Raw genomic sequence first — 21,666 nt, 5'->3', positions numbered from 1 at the left:
CCACCTTAGTGCCAGTCAAGACCCATCCTCCCCACTTGCCAGAGGCATGGGACATGCAAGACAATGGCTCTCAGTGGAGGTGACCTTGCCCCCACCCAAAGTCTGGAGACATTTCTGGCCATCACAACCAAGACGGCGCTGCTGGCATCTGGTGGGCGGAGGCCCCGGGGTGTTCCTCAGCACCCTACAGCACTCAGGAAGCCCCCACCACAAAGAAATGCTGAGTCTGAGTGAATGAACCTGAATGGAGAACACACTTGACAAGGTGGCGGCCCAAACCCTGCAGATAATCTATTCGGGGAGCAGATGAGACAGAGCGCAGCATTTGCTGGGTATTCGGGGAGCAGATGAGACAGAGCGCAGCATTTGCTGGGTATTCGGGGAGCAGATGAGACAGAGCGCAGCATTTGCTGGGTAAAAGGCGGGCCGTGGAGGCTCCAGGCAGAATAGGGCAAGTGCAGCAGTGTCTCGAAGTCCAACTTCGCCTGTGTGGCGCAAAAGCAAAACCCCCGAATGTCTTACGTGGTCTGGGTCCAAGACCACCAGCTGGGATCTGTCTTCTTCCGCCTCATCGCTGCCCTCAGATTCCACTGTCTCCACCAGGCCCCCTTCCTCCACCATGCTTAGCTGCTGGATCCTGTCAAGGAAGGAGGACGCGGCTCCCTCCCTGGGGTGGGTGTCGGGTTCTAGGGGGACAAGTAAGGGGAGAACAGCAAATGTTATTGAGGAGTTAATAGAGAGAGTGCTTCTCTGGGGGGAGTTCATCAGAAAGCTAAACGCCCAGCCTCGTGCAACATGAGGGAAAAGAGAAAGACAAAGCCCCCGCTTGGGTTAGGGTTCAGAATGCTATTCACAGGGTCTTCTGCTCATGAATTTTCTACTAGCTAATTCAACATATTTTGTAGGAATGATTGAACTTTAAAGGTAGACAAGAAGCAAACACATTTTGTGGATACCTTTTAATACATAAATAATGAACAGAAAGGGGGCTTCTTAATGATGGACTAGATTTTTTTTTTTAAAGGAAAACAACTGATACGATTGAAAAGCAATCAGTGAGGCTCAAGTTTCAGCTTTTCTTCCTTCCTGAGCTGGAGAGATCCTGTTTTGTTTCTAACTCATTTAGATGAGTGCTGCCTGCATGTCACTTGTAGGTGAGGTGAGGTTTTGTTGGCTGGATCATCTGCACACCACCATCAAATGGAATACTTGTTGTTTAGTCACTAAGCACTATCTCCCAGAGTTTGCTCAAACTCATGTCCACTGAGTCGGTGATGCCATCCAACCATCTCATCCTCTGTCATCCCCTTCTCCTCTGGCCCTCAATCTTTCCCAGCATCAGAGTCTTTTTTGGAAAAAAAGCTCTTCCCATCAGGTTATATACAATATAAAATAACCCAATCTGCTTTCTCATGTACTCAACACTGGGATACCAGAACCAAGTGGAAAGATAGGGGTGTGCCTGAAAGCACCTTGGAAAACTCAGCCCACAGGGACATGTTTAGGGCCAAGCTCCCCTCTGAGACCAGAAGGCCAGGGCTGTGTCACCGGATTTCGATCCAGGCTTGGTTCTGCCACTTACATGGGTAAGTTACTTAATGACTCTCATGGTGTATAAAATGGAAAACAGTTCCTTCCTCACCAGGTAAGTGAAAGGATTAAATTAGATAGAACAGAACAAATGTTCCACGTGTCTTATCCATTTCTGTTAACGACATTTTTATCTTTAGGCTCACAGCCCAACAGAAAACGAGGTAACAGGGGGCGAAGGAGTGGGAGCCCTTGCACAGAAGGGGATGGGAAGTGGCTTGTCCCGTTGTACCTGACTCCGGGGTGAAGGGCACCTCTGTGCCCGGAGGCAGCTCGTCAAGACCCAGGGATGTATCGCTGCTCCCCGGGCTCTGTCTGAGGTGATGCCCAGCCTCCAGAGGAAAGACCTTCTGCTGGGGCGCTCCCTGGGATTGTATAGAGCAAATACAACCAAATCTGAATTTATGAGGGTTTAGTCAGGACTGAGGCGTTATTCAAATTTGATTATTACAGTGTTCAAAATTTAACACAGTTGGTAAAGCAATAGAAAATTGCTTGCATATCATTTGGCTTTTGCTATTGTCAAAACAAAAAACACCTACCACCCCAATGAGGGATTTAGAAGTGGTCTCTGCCCATCTAGATCTGTAGCAAAGTGTAAACACTGAGGCATGGGCATGTGCTGGATGTGAGTTTCTTTATTCCCAAATACTGCTCTCCCCGAGGCTGGTAAACAGCATTTCTGAAAGCCTGAGCCTTGTCCAGGGTCTCCCACGAGAGCTGTTTCTTCTCTTCTTTCAAACGGTTTCACTTTGGGGACATTTCCAGAAGAAAATGTTTTCCCAAGCACCTGGCTCCATTTTAACTCTAAAGGGGACTCTTGCAATGATTATCGTTGACAATAACTACTGCTGCTGATGAACTGGTGAACATGAGTAAGGGCAGACAATGACCCTGCACGGGACCCTGCAAGGTGGATGCCAGTCGTTTCTGTCTCCTGCAAGGGAAGCAGCTCATGGAGGCTGAAGCCCTTGCTTAAGTTCACCTAGCCAGCCAAAGGCTGTCTCCTGCTTTTTCCAGCTGTTTTTCCTCAGGTGATGCTGCTTCTAGAAATGACTTCTGAGGCATCCAGAACCACAGTGACATTCATGGGAGCCCAGAGTTCAAAGCCTACCTCTGGGGGGTCCAGAAAGGGCTTTTCTTAATGACCGTGCCGATGACTCAGCAGTTCCCACTCCACAGTTAAGTTACTTGAGAGTTAGGAGGAGGGAAATAGGGTTCTCTCTTAGGGTTTGTCTCTGCCCTTCTGGTTGATCATATTTGGAGACTGTTTCCCAGTGAGTTTTGTTTTTCTTATAAAGTAAGAGGTTTTATTAAGATACCAAGCCATACTGTTTTTTTCCCTCATACCAATCTTCTTTTTAAAAAGAATTATTTATTTACCTATTTATTTGGTTGCTCTGGGTCTTAGCTGAGTCATGAGGGTTCTTTAGATGCAGCATGTGGAATCAACCAGGGATTGAACCTGGGATCCTTGCATCAGGAAGGCAGAGTCTCAGCCACCAGACCACCAGAGGTCCCCCAGGTGAGTTTTCTAGAAACTAAACTTGAGGGTGCAAACTGGGTTTACAGCTCAGCAAGTGACCTATACTTTAGTACTCCTGGCTGTGTTTGTTTGTTTGTTTTTTCAGCCGTGCCATGTGGCTTGTAGGATCTTAGTTCCCCAATCAGGGACTGAACCCAGGCCCTTGGCACTGAAAGTGCAGAGTTCTAACCATTGGGCCATCTGGGAATTCTCGGTCCTGAGAATTCTCGGTCCTGGCTATCTCATAAAGGAGGGCACTGTTTAGTTGTTAAAATCTTACAAGTGGTTTTGATATGCATTTGTCATTTGTAGTCATAAAGCTTAATTATGGTGCATCAAATATTGAATCATGTGATTCTCTAAAGTTATTATCTCTTTTAGCTTTCACAGGTGGGGAGGAACTTCACAGTTCAGAGCAAGCATTACTGCCACCATAGCTGCATGCCTCTGGGTAAGGAAGTCCTTTGGCTCCTCAGTTTCCTAATCTGAGCAATGGGGATAATAATAGTTCCCACCTTATGAGGTTGTTGTCACTGAGACAACACATGTAAAGGGCATGGAAGTGTCCAGCCCAGAGTACATGATGAATAAATATAATGCCTTCTCTTCCTGCCCTACCCCTCGCTTCCCTTCTAGAACAATCAAACCTAAAGCCAACAGGTGGAGTTGACCCAGTATGGAATGATGAGTCTGGACAAAATGAGGAGGGTGGGTTCCAGAGACTGTCCCCAAGGTGAGAAACAGGTATCAGGCCTGGGCCTGGCGAGGAAGGTCTTGGCATGGAGAGTTACAGCCCAAACATTTGGGGGCTTGCCCATCAGTAATGGACAAGCTGAACTGAGGCACCTCCTGATAGAACACCAGAAAAACACGGCATCCTTCAGTGACATTCTAAACCTGGAGACCTGAAAATACCAGGCAGAACCAAGCTGAGAGACATTCTACAAAATAGCTGGCCTGTGACCTTTAAAAGCGTCAAGGTCATCAAGGTCAAGGACAGATTGAGAAGACTAAAGAGACGATACAGCTGAAGGCAGCAGGCGATTCTGAAGTGGAGCTCTGCTATAAAACACATTACTAGGACACTTGGTGAAGGAAGCCTGAGGTGTATTTGGTAATGTAACACAATGATTTTGATAATTATCACATGGTTGTTTGTGGAAAACATGTATGAAAACATTGGGAGGCAATTTACTGTCAAATGCTTTTAAAAAACATTCTTAAAAGTTCTTTAAGATACTCCAGTTTTTCTGTGTGTACTTGATTAAAAAGTTCTTTAAGGTACTCAGTTTTTCTGTGTGTACTTGATTTAAAAGTAAAAAGTAAAAGTAAGCCTATAACTATTATTATCCACAGCTGCACTGTCTGGTAACCACTTATAACAGTTGGATATATACATTTAAACTAATTAGAATCCTCAAAAGGTGAAAAATTCAGTTTCTCTATCTCCCTGGCCACATTTTAAGTGCTCTGTAGTCACATGTGACTAATGGTTACCATATTGGATGGTGCAGAAAAAGAGCATTTTCATTATCATGTAGAGTTTTACTGGACAGCGTTGCTCTAGAGACTGGACACCTGGATGCCCTTACGTGGAATGTTTCCAGCTTGGGTTTGGGAACACAAAGGAGGGTCCAGAAACTCTTGGCCTGTGATGGTGGCTCCTGAGACTTAAGTTTGCTAAGACATTTCTAACAGGCATTGCCATGTGAACCATTTATAGCGTACCCTGAGTTTCTCACATAGATTTACAAACCTCATGAGCAGTAAAACACTATAGACCTCAGGCTACTCACCTGGTTCATTTGCTCAGACAGGCCTATTACTTGCTGGGAGCTCTTTGTGGTGACGAACCCCATTTCTGTGGATGTGGATGGGTGGGGGGCCTCTCTGTCCTCAAGACCCATTTCCCTCCTTGCTCCTTCATACGGGTGTGTGTGGTCAACTTCATCTTTCGGTCCTTCCCCAAGACTGATGTCTGAGGAAGCCAGATCTAGAGAACTGACTTCCCCTTCAGGGGACATGGCTTCCAAATCAGATTCTAATTCCTCTTCTAATTCAAATTCCTCTTCCATTTCCCCTTGGCTTCCTCCATAGTCCCCCTGGGCTGTGACTTCCCCATCATTTTCAATTTCCCTTTCGGAATGCTCTGTAGCACCCTCAGCTTCTTCATTTCTCTGGTCATTGCTCTTCTCCATCGACGATACCTGTAGCTATGAAGCAGGGGAAAAAAAAAATCAGGAGACAAAGTATAAAGGATCTTGTGAGATTTTATCCTTAGTAAGGTAATTATATTGATGGGAAAACAGCATCTATACACTCTGAGCATCGCTAAGAGATTGTGTTTCATAGTTTAGCTTATCTGCTCTTTCTTTTTTTGGTAAATATCTTGCATCCTTTGTTACAGGAAATGAGCTCTGAAAAACTCAGGGTGATCTACGTGTGGGATATCCAAGGCGTTCTTGATGAGCCATCAACAATTCAGGAGGAGGAAGGAAATTAGGTTTCTCTGCAAGTGAACTGAGTCTGTTCCAGAGCAAGGTCATAGGATCATCGTGCAATTTTCTTAAACAAATCTGAACTCTAATTCCTAGTAAATACAGCCTAGACTAATTCATCCCACAAGGAACTTCACCTTGCCGCCTTCAACATGCTGGTCCTCTTCTCCTTCAGAAGACGATTTGCCTCCCAAGTGAGACCTGGTGGTGGAGAAACAATTGAACAGTTTCAAATAACATCTTTCTTTCTCTTGGCATTTCTCCCCTCCTCACTGTCTGTATATCTAGTTATTATATTTACTTGTTAACTGTCTGCCTTCTCTCTAAGCTGATGGCCATGACCTTGTCACCAATACCAGCACTAGACCATGCCTGTCACACAGCACAAGAATCACTCCAAGAATGAGCAAAAAATGCAATGATTGAAACATTTAAGGAACAGTACAAGTAGATTATGCTAGAAGGTCACTTTAAATATACTTGTGTTTGTGACAAAATGGGGAAAATAAAAAACAAAATAGGAGAAAATTGCACAAAAAGGACAAATACTCTAGAAACTTTTAGTTTCCCTATGATTTGGATAGTACAAGAATGTCACATTCGTAAAATTGTTTTTTTTTCTAATTAAAAGTCAAACTAATACAGCAATATGTTACACAGACAACGAAAATCCCCCGTGACTTCTCTCCTGTTCAAGATAACAAGACGTAATAGTAAGAGATTTAAGGATATTTTTTATGTATTATTTTTTATTTTTTAGATATTTATTTGGCTGTGCCAGGTCTTAGTTGTGGCATGTGGGATCTTTTTAGTTGTGGCATTCCAACTCTTACTTGTGGCATGGTCTAGTTCCCTGATCAGGGATCGAACCCAGGCTCCCTGCTTTGAGAACATAGAGCCTTAGCCACAGGACCACAAGGGAAGCCCCAAGGATATCTTCTTTCAAATATTTTTCTGTGCATTTAAAGCCACCCATCCACCAAATTAGAGAACACACTATATACAATGTTTTGCATTTAGTCTTTTCATTTATTGTAATCTGGACTTTTCCATGTCAGTAGACACAGACCCATCTTAAAAAAAAAGAAAGAAAGAAACAATACAGAGGTGTCCAATGTGAAAGGTAAAATTTTTAAAATAGTCTCTATCCTTTTAAACAAAGTGTAAGAGAGCAGAGGCCTGGTGGTCCTGTGTTTACCTGACCACAGCCTATCTGTGTGCTCAAGGCACTCACGGTGGGGCTGCCTGGCCATACCGAACCCAGTCCATCACCTGCCACCTCCAACCCCGGTGAGGTTGGGCCGGTCTCCCTCTCACTGACCTCGCTGCGCAGCATCCAGCACAGAGACCCCTGCTCTTAGGGCTCTGCAGCAGGGATTACCAAGCATCGTGGTTGCCATGGTTACTGTGGACTGAGCAAGTCCCGGGTTTCAGAGAAAGGAGCGCCCAGAAAAGGGGAAAAAGGGAGGGTACGGGAGAGGACAAAGGGACGAGAGATGAGAAGGCGAAGGGCGTGCAGGAATGTGGGGGTGACCGGGGAGGTCAGGAAAGGCCCAGAGAGAGGGGAGGCAGGGGTACAGGAGAGAGGAAGAGGGCATGGAAGGGAAGGGGTGCCTAGGGGGCTATGGGAAGGGGGAGGTGTGGGGGCAGCTCCGAGGCCCCGGATTCCCAGGCCGGTTTACCCGCCAGCGCTGCCGCCCGGCTCCGCCATCTCCAGTTGCTATGCGACGCCGTCAACATCCGGCGGGCAAGGACCACGCGCGGGGCTTGCAGTGCAGGAGGCCTTTGTGCCATTTGTGTACACTAGAAACACAGAATATTTAACTCTGTAAATGTATTAAAGGATAAATACGCATCTTCTCCATCTCTAAGTCCGAGCTCTATCTCGCCTGACTCAGTTTCTGTAAAGCGACAACCGTGTCAACGTGTGTCCTGCCGGCCACTCTGGCGCCCCAGGGGCTCGCGCAGGGCACCCGGGAAGCCGGGGACATGGGACGGCCAAGTGTCCTGAGGATGGCAGGAAGAGGCGGGGGCGCGAGGGGGTCCGGAGCCGGCCGCGCCTTCGGGGACCGAGCCCCCGCCTAGTGCCTGCCTGTCCATCTCCAGACCTGGGGGGCTCAGTACCCACTTCCCGAGGTTCTTGCGAAGAATTCATGGCGGGAGAGGGTTGCCCCGTGGCCTCCTGGTGGGTGTTGTTCTCTTCCTATCTCAAAATAGGAAAAACAAAAGCAGAGGGTGGGACAGAGGGCGAGCACGCACGTGGGACGTCCCAAGGGTCCTGCCTTCACTCCGGGGGCGCGGGGCTTCCCTCTGGGGCAAAGTCCCGGGGCCGGAGGCCCAGGCGGGCGGCGAGGCCCGGAATAGGAAGGGGGCGTCCGGGCCGAGGCCTGGGATCGGAGAGCGGAAGGTGACTGGGGCAGTTCCGCAACACGGTTGGGGCCGGGTTGGGACTGGGGCTGGCGGGGGTGGGGTGGGCGGCGGGTCTGATTGGGCCGGGGGCCGGGTTGGGCCGGGGGGCGGGCCGGGGGCCGGGCCTCACCGCGCGTCCCCGCCCCACCAAACCTCACTGGCGGCGGCTGCAGTGGCGGCGGAGGCGGCTCCGGGAGCCGGCGCAAATCCGGCCCCGGGTGCGGGACCCGGGTGGGTATCGGGGACCTGCCGGGGGCCGCGGGGGCGGGGCCTGAGGGGCCGGCGGGGGACCGGGCAGCGCCCCTCGGCGGGACGGGCTGGGGGTGCGCGGGGCGCGTGGGCCTGCTGCCGCGGGGCCCGGGAGGGGCCGGGGTCTGGCCGAAGCGCAGAGAGGTGCCGGGCCAGAGCAGGAGTGGGGCGGCAGGATCACGCGGGGAGCTCCCTGAGGGCCCCCTCCTCGGTGGGTTCTGGCGCCCCGGGCAGGGAGTGGGCCTAATTTGAGGAGACTCTGTCTCAGGCTGTCTGAATCTGTGGTCCGGAGAACTTGCGGTCTTTGTCTGGCTGGATCGTCAGAGCACGCGAATGAGAACTTGTAGGGGCCCGCCGTTTGCCGACACAGCCCCCCAAAGTGTGTGTTTCACCCGCACGGGGCGCGCGCTTAACATTCTCGGCCTTGGGGTGGGTGGTCTGGCTGCTTAAGAGCCGCAGGTCATGAAACTCACACCCTTTAGGCCCGAGCTCTTCCTCTTGATCTTTTTTCTTAAATGATAATAAAAGAAAGGAAGAAAAAAATAGAAAGAAAAGAAAAAGGGAAAAGAAAAAAAAAAAACCGGCAATTTAAGAGTTCTAAATATAACCTAAGGCACGCTGCCAGAAGGCATGAATCTTGAAATCCTGTTATTCCCACACTCGGAAGTTGGTGTCATATGTTGGCCACAACCTAGTTCAGATTCTATTCAGAAACAGAAAACGACATAATACGTTCACTTTTCTTACCATGAAGTTTGTTTTACTGCCTCCTCAAGTTCATAGGAGAAGCCAGGCCAGCCCCTGTGTCTGGTCCCATTGATCCTTCTTTACCACCTGCAGGCACCAATTCCTATGTCTGTAAAGAGGGAACTGGTTCTCAAAAACCAGCCATGTGATGGAGCATATTATCAAAGGGCAGGGGCAAAGGCCCAAATGGAGAATTCCATTCTAAATCTGTCACAGATTGATTAGAGAACTTAAAAAAAAAAAAAAAATCTGTGTGTTTGTTTTAGAAATTCCCCACTAGAAACATCAATATTTAGTTGACTAGCAAACATTAAACACTTTTAAGGGCTAGGAAAACTTTTGCAAAGAAAAGATTATTAAAGTGAGGAAAGCGTCTTAGTATTAACTGTGAAACTCATTCACGGCCATGTGTTGTTGGTATCGGAAGGCTTGTTCTCTGCTGAGTGCACTTGGCTTGTGGAGCGTTTGTGGTGAGCAGAGTCTCAGAATATGACTAAGGAAAGTTCTTATCAGTGGAATTTTTTTGATCCTCCAGTCATGATGATTGTTGTGTAAATAGATTCTGATTACCTTGCATGAATTAAACCCATAAAATCAGGAACTGAAGTGATCCCCATTTGACAGGTAGAAACACTGACACTTAAATTCCCCAAGTTCACACATCCCAGAGTGACAGAAGTACAGGCCTTGGGCCCAGGATGCTCCAGCTCCACTGTACCACACTGTACCGCAAAACCACTGTACCACACTGCCCCCGCCCTCTTGCCCCTACCACTCACATGCACACATTCTCCCTGCCCTAGGGACTTAGAATAACATGGTTCACTCTGCCAAGTGATTCATAAACATTCGAGAGAGTGGGGACTAACCGATGTCACTACTAGCTGCTAGTATCAATTCAGTTGAGTCTATAAAAAGCCCCCCAGGCCTCAGTGTAAAGGCATCTGAGATGATAGCCTCTGGGTTTGCAGAACCCTACCTACAACTGCTGGTCTCCCTGGCTCAGGTTTTGGGTAGCTCAGTGCATGGGTTTAAAACATGGCCTCCAAATATAGACTGCTGGATTTGAATGCCAACCCAGTACATAGTACTGACTTAATGCTACTGTGCCTTGGTTTCTCCATCTGTAAAATGGGAGTAATACAACCTGTCACAAAGTTCTGTTCCAACAGTTATCTAAAGTACCTAGTACCTGGCTCATTCAAAGTTCCTGTTAATAGAAGTATTTAATTATTATTAATGACCATTGTTTGGATTTTTCACATTTAACTAGATTGGTAAAAATATTTGGTTTTGTTTTTTGGTTCCTTGTATATGTGGTCCATCAGGTGGAAAGCTGATCATAAGCAGAAGTAGAATTCTCCATTTAGATATATTTACAGTCTCTCTCTCTTTTTTTGTTAGTTTTAAAATGTGGACATTTATTATTACAAAATCAACTGGTTTGATTTTAAAAAACTACTATATTTTAAAATAATACAAATACAAGTTAAAATAATTGTAAACTGTCATTCTTTTGAGTGCAAACAAATAGTTACCCAAAGAAGAAATAAAACCTCCTTGTGTGCTCAGTTGTTAAGCCGTGTCCAACTCTTTTCGACCCCATGGACTGTATCCCGCCAGGCTCCTCTGTCCATGAGATTTTCCAGGCAAGAATACTGGAATGTGTTGCCATTTCCTTCCCCATAGATATATTTACACTCTTGATAATTTTGTGGGGTGCTGGGTCCCCCTGGGCCGACCAGGGACCAGGGTGACCAGGTTGCCTGGCAACGCAAATCTGGAGTAGAGATTTTAACTTGTCCCCCCACATCCAGCCAAGGGTCCCCAGTTTTCTCCACAGGCCTGAATCCTCTCCTATAAAATTAGTGAATTAGCTTCATACAGTGGTACATTTGGGGAGGATGACTTTAAAAATGAAGGATCTGTAGCAGTGGAGGTTGGTTTTATTGGTGTACTTTGTTATTGTGCATTTTTCTATTGTATTTGTATTAGATTGATGAATGTTGATGAGGCCATTGCACACAGAAGGCACATACTTCTCCCAGCCCACCCCCACCTCCTCGAAAATGACATAGGGAATCTTTTCCCACTCACTTCCGTGTTAGTGGTTTTGATGTTAGCAACCACCCACGTGTCCTCTGGGCACTTGGTCTTGCATCTCTAATAAATCTGCTCTGATGAACTACCTGATGATATGTGATCTGAAGCATGTCCTTTACTCCATCTTCTGAACCAATATAGCCATCCTCAGAGAGGAGAAATCAGGCACTTAAGACTTGTTAAAAAAAAAAAAAAGATCAAGTTCGCCGTCTGCGTGTAGTAGCCTCAGTTGTAAGGCTAGCACAAGGAAAGAACTGAAAGAACCGAAATGCATTATCCAGTCTGAACGGTATTCCCTTCTCTGCCTGAGCTGCCAATGGAGAGTCTTTCCAGGTGTTGAGAGCTGATTGGAGAAGGAAATGGCAACCCACTCCAGTGTTCTTGCCTGGAGAATCCCAGGGATGGGGGAGCCTGGTGGGCTGCCATCTATGGGTTCACACAGAGTTGGACACGACTGACCAACTTAGCAGCAGCAGCAGAGCTGATATACAAGATGAGGGGTCTGTATGGACTCACCTGACTGCATACAGAGATGTGGTAGTATCTTTTCCATGCTCTTTCTAGATTGGCTCCTATAGAAACCACCATCACCTGGGTGCACCCTGAGCCTGTGTCTGAACCTGCTTGCACACTTTGGTGTTTGCTCTGGTTTTCCACTGAGTGACCCTGAATTCAAGTGGTTGATAAATTGGTTGTTACACTCTCTGGCATTGGAATCAGGACAAAGGACATATCTGTCAGATGGCATTTGATACCTTTACGATTTTTCCATTTCTTCTATTTTTTAATGTTTATTTGGCTGTGCTGGGTCTTAGTTGCAACATGTGGGATCTAGTTCCCGGATCAGGGATCAAACCCAGGCCCCCTGCATTAGGAACACAGAGTCTTAGCCACTGGACCACCAGGGAGTCCTGGTTTTTCAGTTTCTGGAGCTAAAATGCTTTCCCTGCGCAAGATCAAGTGTGTTGCATTCCGGGGGTGTTGTCAGTATGTTCCCCCCAAGTTTGATTTCTGTTTTGTGGTGCATTAGCTACTCCTTTGCCACAGACACTGAGAACCTCTCCGTGTTAAAGTTTATAGGCACAATATAGAGGTCAGATGCCCCTCATCCACTTTGGGGTTGGTCAGTGGTTTCCTGGTTGGCTCTACCCTTTTCCTTGCTTTTTGGGTTTAGTCCTTCCTCAGTATGGATCCTGACTCATCTTTAAGTCTGTTTCTCCTTGCAAGCCCCCCTTCCTTGGCACGTTGCGGGAGGTGGTTTGAGGGTATTTTCTGTCCAGGGGCATGGGCAGCAGATGGTCTTTCTCTGGACAGGCAGAGGCTTTGGGGTTTTCCAAGGAGTGGGTGATAATTGAAGTGACAACTGGACAGTTGGGAGAGGAAAAACAGCTAAGCAGGCCACCAGATCTTCCCTCACCCTCGTTTCTTTAACTGTCTTCTCCAGTTACGGCCTCTTGAGGGTCCTTTTTCCTTATGGCAGTTGGCCCAGGGCCCCAGCTCTAGGATTTCTGCCCTAAACTTCATTCCTTCGATTTAACTGCAAGTTGACTGTGTTGTCCTCACTTCCACACAGAGGGCCTCACGCACAGCAGCCCTATCTTTGGGCCACGATCTTTTCCATGTTAATCCTGAATGCAAAACGCAAGTGCAGCAAATATATTTCTCTTCTGCAATGATCCTATAATTTGAACTTAAATGCAAATAAGAAGAGGGGTGATATCAGCTCCCAGGTGTCTTATCTGGGCAATGAGACTGAAGAAGATCCAACTTTCCCAAACTGTGCACCCCAAAGAAAAGTTTCCTGATCTGCAATATTTGTATCACCCATTGAACTGCAAAACCGGATGTTCCCCAAAAGACTGCGGTGCATGTGCCTGGCTCTAGGAGAGAAAACCGGGGCCTCTTGTGAGGTGTATTAGCAGCAGATGTTTTATGAGAGGAAAACAATCCTTGTTTGCCTGTGCCTGGCTCGTGTTTAAGATGGCATCACCATGTCCCTGCTCTGTGTTAATTGGTCTTTGAGGGCAAAGCAGATGAACCAGTTTCTTCTGCTCATCTGGCAGGTGACCAGAGCTCAGGGCAGTTTGCTCCTGAGCAGTTGTGACAGTGGCAAGGTCGGGGGAAGAATCACCTCTTGGCTTTGCTGCACAACACATCCCCCGAAGGGTACATCGGCCCCACTCCCTACCTGCTTCCCCCTCGCTGCAATGGACAGCTGTCACAGTGGACGTGGGCTGTGACAGGTGTGCGGGAACTGCCAGATCATGAGCTGCCAGGACCACACTTGTCCTGTTGACCCAGGGTGGCCCTGCGGTGGGGACATGGCACAGAACAGTGAACGGGAGAAGTCTGGGCAGAGCCTCCCTCCTACTGGCTCCAGGCTGCTCTGTTTCTTTCGTCTTCTTAGAAAGGTTCAAGAGGTGTCTGCACCTTTGCTCTATTTGTTTTCCATTTGGGAATTGATGCAGCTCCTTACACCAGCACGGGGGTGTCCCTGGTGGCTCAGTGGGAAAGAATCTGCCTGCAATGCAGGAGAGGCATTGGGTTGGGAAGATCCCCTTGGAGAAGGAAATGGCAACCCACTCCGATATTCTTGCCTGGGAAATCCCATGAGCAGAGGAGCCTGGCGGGCTACAGTCCATGGGGTTGCAAAAGGTCTGGGCACGATTTAGTGACTAAACCACCACCAGTGCCAGCGCCTTACACCAGCACAGGAACCAAGGCTCTGGCACTTGTCTGTGCACAGCTTTCCTCTGTCCTGTCCAGCTGTCGCAGAGGCTGGGTCTCCCCTCTGCAACGTCTAGGCCCAGGTTCTCATCATATTGCTTAAAGGCTAGTTGCTCTGAATAGAAGTTTGATGGACAGTGGCGATGGAAAGCCCCCTGGAGAGTTAGAAGTCAACTTTTTACAGTGTCCTTGGTGTGATGTGGTTGGCAGAAGAGCAGTCCCCAGATGTCCAGATGTTACTTCCTAGTTCTGGGACCTTGTGACTGTATTGGGTCATGTGGCAAAGGGGATTCAAGTTGCAGATGGAATTAAAGTTGCCTATTGGCTGACTGTGATGTGGAGAGATTGTCCTGGATTATCCAGTGAGGGTGTGTCATCACAGGGTTCTTGAAAGTGGAAGACGGGGCCAGAGTCAATGTCAGAGTGATGCCCTATGAGAAAGACTGCACCTGCACTGCCGGCTTTGAAGGAGGAGGAAGGGGCCATGAGCCAAGGGATGTACGTGGATTCTAGCTGGAAAAGACAGGAGAATGGATTGTCCCTTGGAACCTCAGGAAGGAACCCAGCCCTGCTGACACCTGCGGTTAGCCCAGTGAAACCTGGGTTGACCTCTGGCCTCTACAACTGCAAGATAATACACTGTATTGTTTTAAGTCTCTATTTTTGTGGTGACTTGTTACAGTAGCCAATACACTGGGGATAGAAGTGCTTTGTGAAGGAAGCAGGAGGGGAGACTTGTGTCTTCTCTAAAGGATGTCATTTCTGCGTCTGTGTTTTGCTCATTTCTGTCTTTTTTGGTGACTTTACCTCCCTACTAGGAGGACTTTCGCTGGGTCTAAATCACTAAATTTGGGGGAATGAATTTGGGGTAATAGTTTCTTTTTAAAAAAAGAATTCTTCAGGTTTCTTTTGGCTGTTCTGGGTCCTCATTGCTGTGCTTGGGCTTTCTCTAGTTGTGGCGAGTGGGGGCTACTCTGTTGCAATGCACGGGTTGCTCATTGCAGCGACTTCTCTTATTGCAGAGCACGGGCTCTAGGCACACGGGCCCCAGTAGTTGTGGTTCAAGGGCTCATATGCTGTGGGTCATGTGGGATTTTCCCAGACCAGGGATTAAACCCATGTCCCCTGCATTGGCAGGCAGATTCTTAACCACTGGGCCACCAGGGAGGGTAATAGATTCTTAACTTTACCCCTGTAAATATTAGCTAGAGGAGAGCCCCACCCCAGCACTGCCATGTGGAGTTGCAAAAGCCTCGCTTCCTCTGGGCCGAGTGTCAGTGGCCACGTGGCTCCTGGGGAGGGAGGAGGGAACATGTATGGTTAACAGCAGGCCTGCTGCTGCCCACTGGCTCCAACCCAGCATGGCAGGGCCAGTTCTGAACAGGGCTGGGAGAGAAGAAATCTGCTATCCTTCCCAGGCCCCACCCTGCTTCTCTTGGGGCTGCTGCGGTTTCTGACATCCCTCTTCTATAGGCACCCTCTCCCCCCTCTCCAACCACCTCAAAACCTCTCTCCTCCTGGAAGCAAACTTGAGTTACCTTCATCACCAGTGTGACTTATTCCTGCAAGTCACAGAGGACCAAGAATAGTTCTCAAAGATGTTCTAATTCTTAAAGAGTTGCAGGTTAATAGGAAGAATGACTTCCTAGTCAAGGAGTTTCTGCAGTCTTTTGTTTCATGAGCATGTTTGTGTTTGTGTGTGTGTGTGTGTGTTTTCTGAGGAGAGGCCAAGTTGATCTTTTCTTTCAAATTATACAATAGCCTATTTTGTAAAAAATGTGGTCCTACCCAGTGGTTCCTGATGGCTCAGAGCAGCACAGAATTCAATGTGTATTCATACATTGATCAGAGATGGTTAAAAGCCAGCACTGGCATTTTTATTTTATATCTTTTAAAATCATTGCCTTTTTTTGCACACTGAAGCTAATGCACATTCCATATCTTGGCCTGACTCCATTTCTGTATTCTTTGCGCCAACTGCCAGGTTGGCATCGCTCTCCTTTCCATCAACAAAAACATGGCATTTGGAACTCTACTGAAGATAGCCCTTCATAAAAGGAACTTCTCAGAGATGTCGTGGGCTCAGGAGCTTATAATCTAAGTTCAACAATACTGATAAGAACATAATCATTTTAAAAGTAAAAATATTAAATGAATGCATTCAAGGAGAATGAGATTTTGTTTTGTTTTGTATTTTTAAATAGTTGTCCTGGTTCTACCTGGAGCTGTTTCTCTATCCACCCTTCATCTCTCAGGATTTGGGGAGAGGATTTATAATATTGGTACAAAGTGCTTTGAGCATCTCAAGCTGCTTTTTTATTTCAATTAACACTGAATCCTTAGTAGAGATGCAAAAAGTCAGATAGCTGTTTCTGACTATAGACGTCACTGGTTTTGTGTGTCTCAGGATCTCTGCTGGTGGCATTTTTAGATTATACGAGAGGGTCCCCTTGTACAGGTCCTCTCCGTACACCCTCTCCAGGTCCCCACCTCTATCCAGGTCAGGAGGAGAGTCAGACTGGCCCATAGAAAGACCCCAGATCTGTGAAGGGGACCTGGGTGTTCTGCTTGCTCCAGGTTCTGTACCTGGCAACCTTTCTGGAGCACAGTTTTCTGGTCTTCCAGTGGGGTGGGAATCTTTGTTCCCTGCAGGATTCCAGGTCCCAAAGTTCCCAGGTAAAAACTGCTCTGCACATCTGCTCAAGAACTGTTCAAAGTCATGCATCTTGTGGATTCAGGGACATTAGAAGACCTGTCATCGGGTTGCTTGGTCTTTGCCAGCCCCTGGCATTGCTGCTGGCAGCCTGCCCTCGGTGCGGGGACCTGAGCTCCCTTTGTCACTGGCCTCAAGCTCCCTGTCCTTTTCCTTGCCTCCATCCACACCATTCCACTTCATCCTGGCCTCTTTGGCTGCAAGCTTCCTGGTCCCAGATGTTTTTCTTTTTTGTTTTTAATTAATATATATTATTTTTTTTAGGGCGGTACGGAGAATCTGTACACCCTCTCCAGGTTCCACTATCATTACTATTTTTTCATTGTGATAAAGTACACACAGCAGATTTTGAATACTGAACACTTTGAAGCACATAATTCTGCAGCATTAAATGTATTCTCATCCTTGTGCGGCCATCACCCCCATTCATCCCCAGGACTCTTCCCTCCCCTCCACCCGGGCTGCTCCTCTGGCTGGGAGCTTTTCTGCATACCTGTTCCTACTCCTCCCAATGGCTCCTTCCAAACAGCCCCTGTCATCCCAGCCCGCGGTGCAGGGGTCAGGCCCTTGATTAGCTCTGCCTCCCTTCCTACCAGTCTCTCCTCCATTTTATGGGTCCCTAGGCATCTGGTCCCATCACTTCATGGGAAATAGATGGGGAAACAGTGGAAACAGTGTCAGACTTTATTTTTGGGGGGCTCCAAAATCACTACAGATGGTGATTGCAGCCATGAAATTAAAAGACGCTTACTCCTTGGAAGGAAAGTTATGACCAACCTAGATAGCATATTCAAAGGCAGAGACATTACGTTGCCAACAAAGTTCCGTCTAGTCAAGGCTATGGTTTTTCCAGTGGTCATGTATGGATGTGAGAGTTGGACTGTGAAGAAAGCTGAGTGCCGAAGAATTGATGCTTTTGAACTATGGTGTTGGAGAAGACTCCTGAGAGTCCCTTGGACTGCAAGGAGATCCGACCAGTCCATTCTAAAGGAGATCAGTCCTGGGTGTTCTTTGGAAGGAATGATGCTAAAGCTGAAGCTCCAGTACTTTGACCACCTCATGCGAAGAGTTGACTCACTGGAAAAGACTCTGATGCTGGGAGGGATTAGGGGCAGGAGAAGAAGGGGACGACAGAGGATGAGATGGCTGGATGGCATCACCGACGTGATGGACATGAGTCTGAGTGAACTCCGGGAGTTGGTGATGGACAGGGAGGCCTGGTGTGCTGTGATTCATGGGGTCGCAAAGGGTCGGACACGACTGAGCGACTGAACTAAACTGAACTGAACTAGAGGCATCAGCCCCGCTCTGGCCTGGCAACGACCCTCTTCCTTGGCCTGAGCCCCAGCCCTGGCGTCTCTGAAGGATCGCCTCCACCATCTCCTTCCGGGCCATGACCCTGTGTAGTGCACCCTATAAAAGTTCCAGCTGCCCCTCCTGTTGGCTGTGATGTGGACCCTGCTGTGGAGCACCCATGTGCTCCCCACGGACCCTGGGAGTGCACCCTGAAGGAGACAGGGGGCCCCTCCCAGGCTGCCCCCCGTCTCGGCTTGGCCCCAGCCCCTGCCCCGCCCCCAGCCTGTTGAACCCTCTGAGGGCTCCCGGTTAGGACATAGCCTCAGGGTCAGGAGAGGGTGGAGAGTCTACAGAGGGTGCCCATGGGCGCTGTAGGTGTGGCTTGAAGGTGGGATTGGCCCCAAGGCCAAGACTTTTCCTCTAGAAGGCCAATTGCTAAAGCCTGAGAGCTTGCGAGCAGAGGGGCTGGAGAGGGATGTGATGTGGGCTCCAGCAGGAGACAGCTGGTCAGGGAAGTGGGGGAGCAGGTGCTGGGGCAGGCCCTCCTCATCCCCACCCTGCGCCACCGAACCCTCTTCGCGGTGTTCCCCCAGCCTCTGGCCTTCTAACTCCTCATCAAGCCTGTCGGAAGCCCAGGCGTGTGGTCTGCTCCGGACACAGTTTCCCCTTCAATGGTCGACCCAGAGGAAATGATTCCGGCAGTGGGCACTGAAGGGCCAGGACGGCCCGACCTTAGAAATCTAGGCAGGGGACTTAACAGTAGTACAAAGGGGCCCGCTGCTTCCCAGGGGTCTGGTCGGGTGGATCTAGGGACCCTAAAGGAGCTGGACACTGCTCTGCTCACGTGTGGCTTATCTGTGAAGCAGGAACCACATGACTGATCATAAACCTTCCCACCACCCCGGGGTCATAGGGACACCCCTGAGGGACAGGCGGGGACACAAGGAGCTGCTCCCAGCCAGCCCACTGTTGGTCAGGTCTCGTTGCCAGACCAGTGGGCACTGAAGTCCAGGGGCCTCCTCGCAGGAGGTCTCTGAAGGCCATTCTCCAGGCCGGCTCCTTCCGTGTTGCATCCCTGGACACAGAGCTGCACGTTCCTCTACTCTGGGTAACACATGGGCCCAAGCCACGTTTATTAACCCAGTGACAGGTGCTGGGCTGCGGGTGGGGGAGAGGCCTTCTGCAGTCTTGGATCCACCCAACACTCAACATCCAACTGGTGACAGACCAGAGGAGGCGGTGGGGGAAGGCCCTGGGCAGCCACTGACATGTCATTAATTTGTGCTGATAACAGCACAGCCTGAGTGGCAGAGTGGCAGTGCCTCCTGTCAGAGTGCGATTCTCTGCCTTCCTTGGGGGTTCAGGGAGCAGTAGGTGAATGGTTCCCAGTCCCACATGGTGATGGTGGCACCTGGGCGCCCCCTCCCCCAGACTTCCTGGGTCGGAGTGTAGGGATTTGCCCTCCGAGTTTCTTAAAGCCCCCTGCTTTGGAAAAGCACTGCATCAGGTGACCTTAGAGCCTCTGGACATCGGTGCTGTTCTGGTTGAGCCCTGCTTTCTTAGCAGCTCTGCTCGATTTGGGGCAGCTGCACCCCAAGGGCACTGTCCTGAGCTTTGGGCAGGGAGGGCCTCCATTCTCATCTGGGAGGTGGAGGCCTTTCAGCAACTGTGCTCTCTGGGATTCTTTTCCTTCCCTCTCTTCTGACAGGGTAGGGGTAAACTCAGATTTACGTTCACCAGCTGGAGGACTCGGATAGAACTGCCAAATTAGGATGCTGCCAACTCCGATGGTGGGAGCAGAATAGAAATTCACACCAAGCAAGGAACCCAACCTCTGCAGACTCGCGTGTTGCCTGGCTTCCCCATGGAGGTCGGCCACCAAACACAAACTGTGACTGTGGAGCTGGGCAGCACTATGTGACAGGCGATTGTCACTCTTAGCCTGGGCGCAGGTGAGGGGCCCCTGGCAGGCCCCGCTGGGTGTGAGGCATTCTGGATACATGGGCCTTGCCTTCTAAATAGCAACAAGCCATCTCTTTCAACAGAAGCAACATAAGGCAATAAAGGGGATTCCAGGGGAAAGGACTGCAAGGGGTGGGGATGTGGGCAGGGAGGGCATATTTGGAGAGCTTGCTCTGGGTTCCTTGCTTTAGCCCAGATGAAGAAGCTGTGGCTGGCGGATCCTGAGAAGGACTGCACTGGCTGGATGCAATCACCATGTCAGCTGAGCAGAGCCCAGTTACCGTACACCCGGCGGGGACTGCCAGTCCCCACGGAGGAGAGGGGCTTCCATGATCGATGGTGTGAAAGGCAGGCCATCGAGTTTCTGAAATTTACTGTAACAGTGGTGCTGCAGTGGAGTGGGGGTGGTTGCTGGGGAAATAGGTTAACATGACCCTCCCCTTCCCCCATAGCCCCCCCTTTTTTAAATTTCTCATAAGTTTGTATATGACAAGTATCCGAGTTTTATTAAGCTTTAATTGATCTCCCCTATTTTTTCAATCAAATAATAGTATACAATAAAAATGGGAAATAGTGATAAAAACAACACAAACACTCATTTAATGAACTAGTGAATGTGCAATTTTTTCAGGTAAATGTATACTTTGAATTAGACTTTTTGAAATATCAGAAGTAGTTCATTGAAAATGGAACCATAAGAAAATTAGATGAAAATATAAGCCAACAATTAATGGATTTTTGGCTTGGGAAGAATGATATAAAGTGTAAAACTGATAAAAAGAAATCACTTAGGGAAAGTTACCATCAGGTTGCCTAGATGTTTAAAACGTCTGTATTTCAAAATAGGTAACACGATTTAAAGGCAAACAACAGATTAGGGAAAATATACATACAGCAAAAGATTAAGATCTTTGTTATATAAATACTTCTTTCCTATCAATAAGGATTCCGACACCCCAGCAGAAATATTGGCAAAGTACACAAATAGACAATTCACAGGTAGAACATAAATGTTTAATACAAATAAGGCAACTCACTCAAGCAAATGGATTATCAGAAACCATTTCGCAATGACCAAATTAGCAAAAAGTCAAATCCCTCAAAACTCTGATACCTTTTTAGAAATCCACTGGACATTATATCAGTTTGGCCTCCAAAGGAAATAGCAATCCCAGAAATTAACCTAGGAAAACAGAATACAGATGAAGATTTCTGCATAAAAATGTGAAGTTTATTTTTTAGGTAGCCACTATTTGGGGAGAAGGCAATGGCACCCCACTCCAGTAGTCTTGCCTGGAAAATCCCGTGGATGGAGGGAGGAGCCTGGTAGGCTGCAGTCCATGGGGTCGCTAAGAGTCGGACACGACTGAGCAACTTCACTTTCACTTTTCACTTTCATGCATTGGAGAAGGAATGGCAACCCACTCCAGTGTTCTTGCCTGGAGAATCCCAGGGATGGGGGAGCCTGGTGGGCTGCCATCAATGGGGTCACACAGAGTCGGACATGACTGAAGTGACTTAGCAGTAGCAGCAGCCACTATTTGGAAGACAAATATCTAGTGATGGTGGCTGGTTCAAGAATGGTGCATTCTTGTAATATATTTATAGCTGTTAGGATGGAGGGTTGACCGTTTGGATTTTTTGATTAGTTAATAATGTAGTGTATTAGTTTTCTGTGACTGCCATAAAAAGTACCACAAACTGGGTGTCTTAAGCAACAGAAATCAATTTTCTTACAGTTTTAGAGTCAGGAGACCTGAGATTTTGAAGGGTTGGTTCCTTCTGAGGCCTCTCTCCTTGGCTTGTAGAGAGCTGTCTTCATGGTCACACTACATTCTCCTTGTATA

The 21,666-nt window shown here is 48.3% G+C and overlaps 2 protein-coding genes across 8 annotated transcripts in view; one reads left to right on the top strand and one right to left on the bottom strand.

Moving 5' to 3' along the window:
• The window catches only part of CCDC40 (coiled-coil domain containing 40), a 42,957-nt gene extending 34,989 nt beyond the window's left edge, over positions 1–7,968 (bottom strand). Inside the window, exons 1-6 of one of the 2 annotated variants that reach the window (XM_040244754.1) lie at positions 7,873–7,968; positions 7,296–7,416; positions 5,751–5,814; positions 4,912–5,328; positions 1,823–1,955; positions 523–686 (exon numbers count right to left, since the gene is read on the bottom strand). In XM_040244754.1, coding sequence (XP_040100688.1) covers positions 523–686; positions 1,823–1,955; positions 4,912–5,328; positions 5,751–5,814; positions 7,296–7,324 — 807 coding nt within the window. In that variant the 5' untranslated portion in view covers positions 7,325–7,416; positions 7,873–7,968. Of the gene's footprint in view, positions 1–522; positions 687–1,822; positions 1,956–4,911; positions 5,329–5,750; positions 5,815–7,295; positions 7,417–7,737 lie in introns of both variants that reach the window. The other variant, XM_040244753.1, reaches the window with a different exon arrangement.
• A 216-nt stretch (positions 7,969–8,184) lies between these two features.
• Positions 8,185–21,666, top strand: part of TBC1D16 (TBC1 domain family member 16) — an 88,298-nt gene continuing 74,816 nt past the window's right edge. For 3 of the 6 annotated variants that reach the window (XR_005721759.1, XM_040244758.1, XM_040244755.1), the window contains exon 1: positions 8,185–8,253. The gene's annotated coding sequence lies outside the window, so the exon portion shown is untranslated. The remainder of the gene's footprint in view (positions 8,254–21,666) is intronic. The other 3 variants (XM_040244757.1, XM_040244760.1, XM_040244756.1) reach the window with 2 other exon arrangements.

This window comes from Oryx dammah, unplaced genomic scaffold, assembly GCF_014754425.2.
Source record: "Oryx dammah isolate SB20612 unplaced genomic scaffold, SCBI_Odam_1.1 HiC_scaffold_8, whole genome shotgun sequence".
In the NCBI taxonomy this organism is placed as follows: Eukaryota; Metazoa; Chordata; class Mammalia; order Artiodactyla; family Bovidae; genus Oryx; species Oryx dammah.
This window is presented reverse-complemented; position numbering and strand designations above follow the sequence as displayed.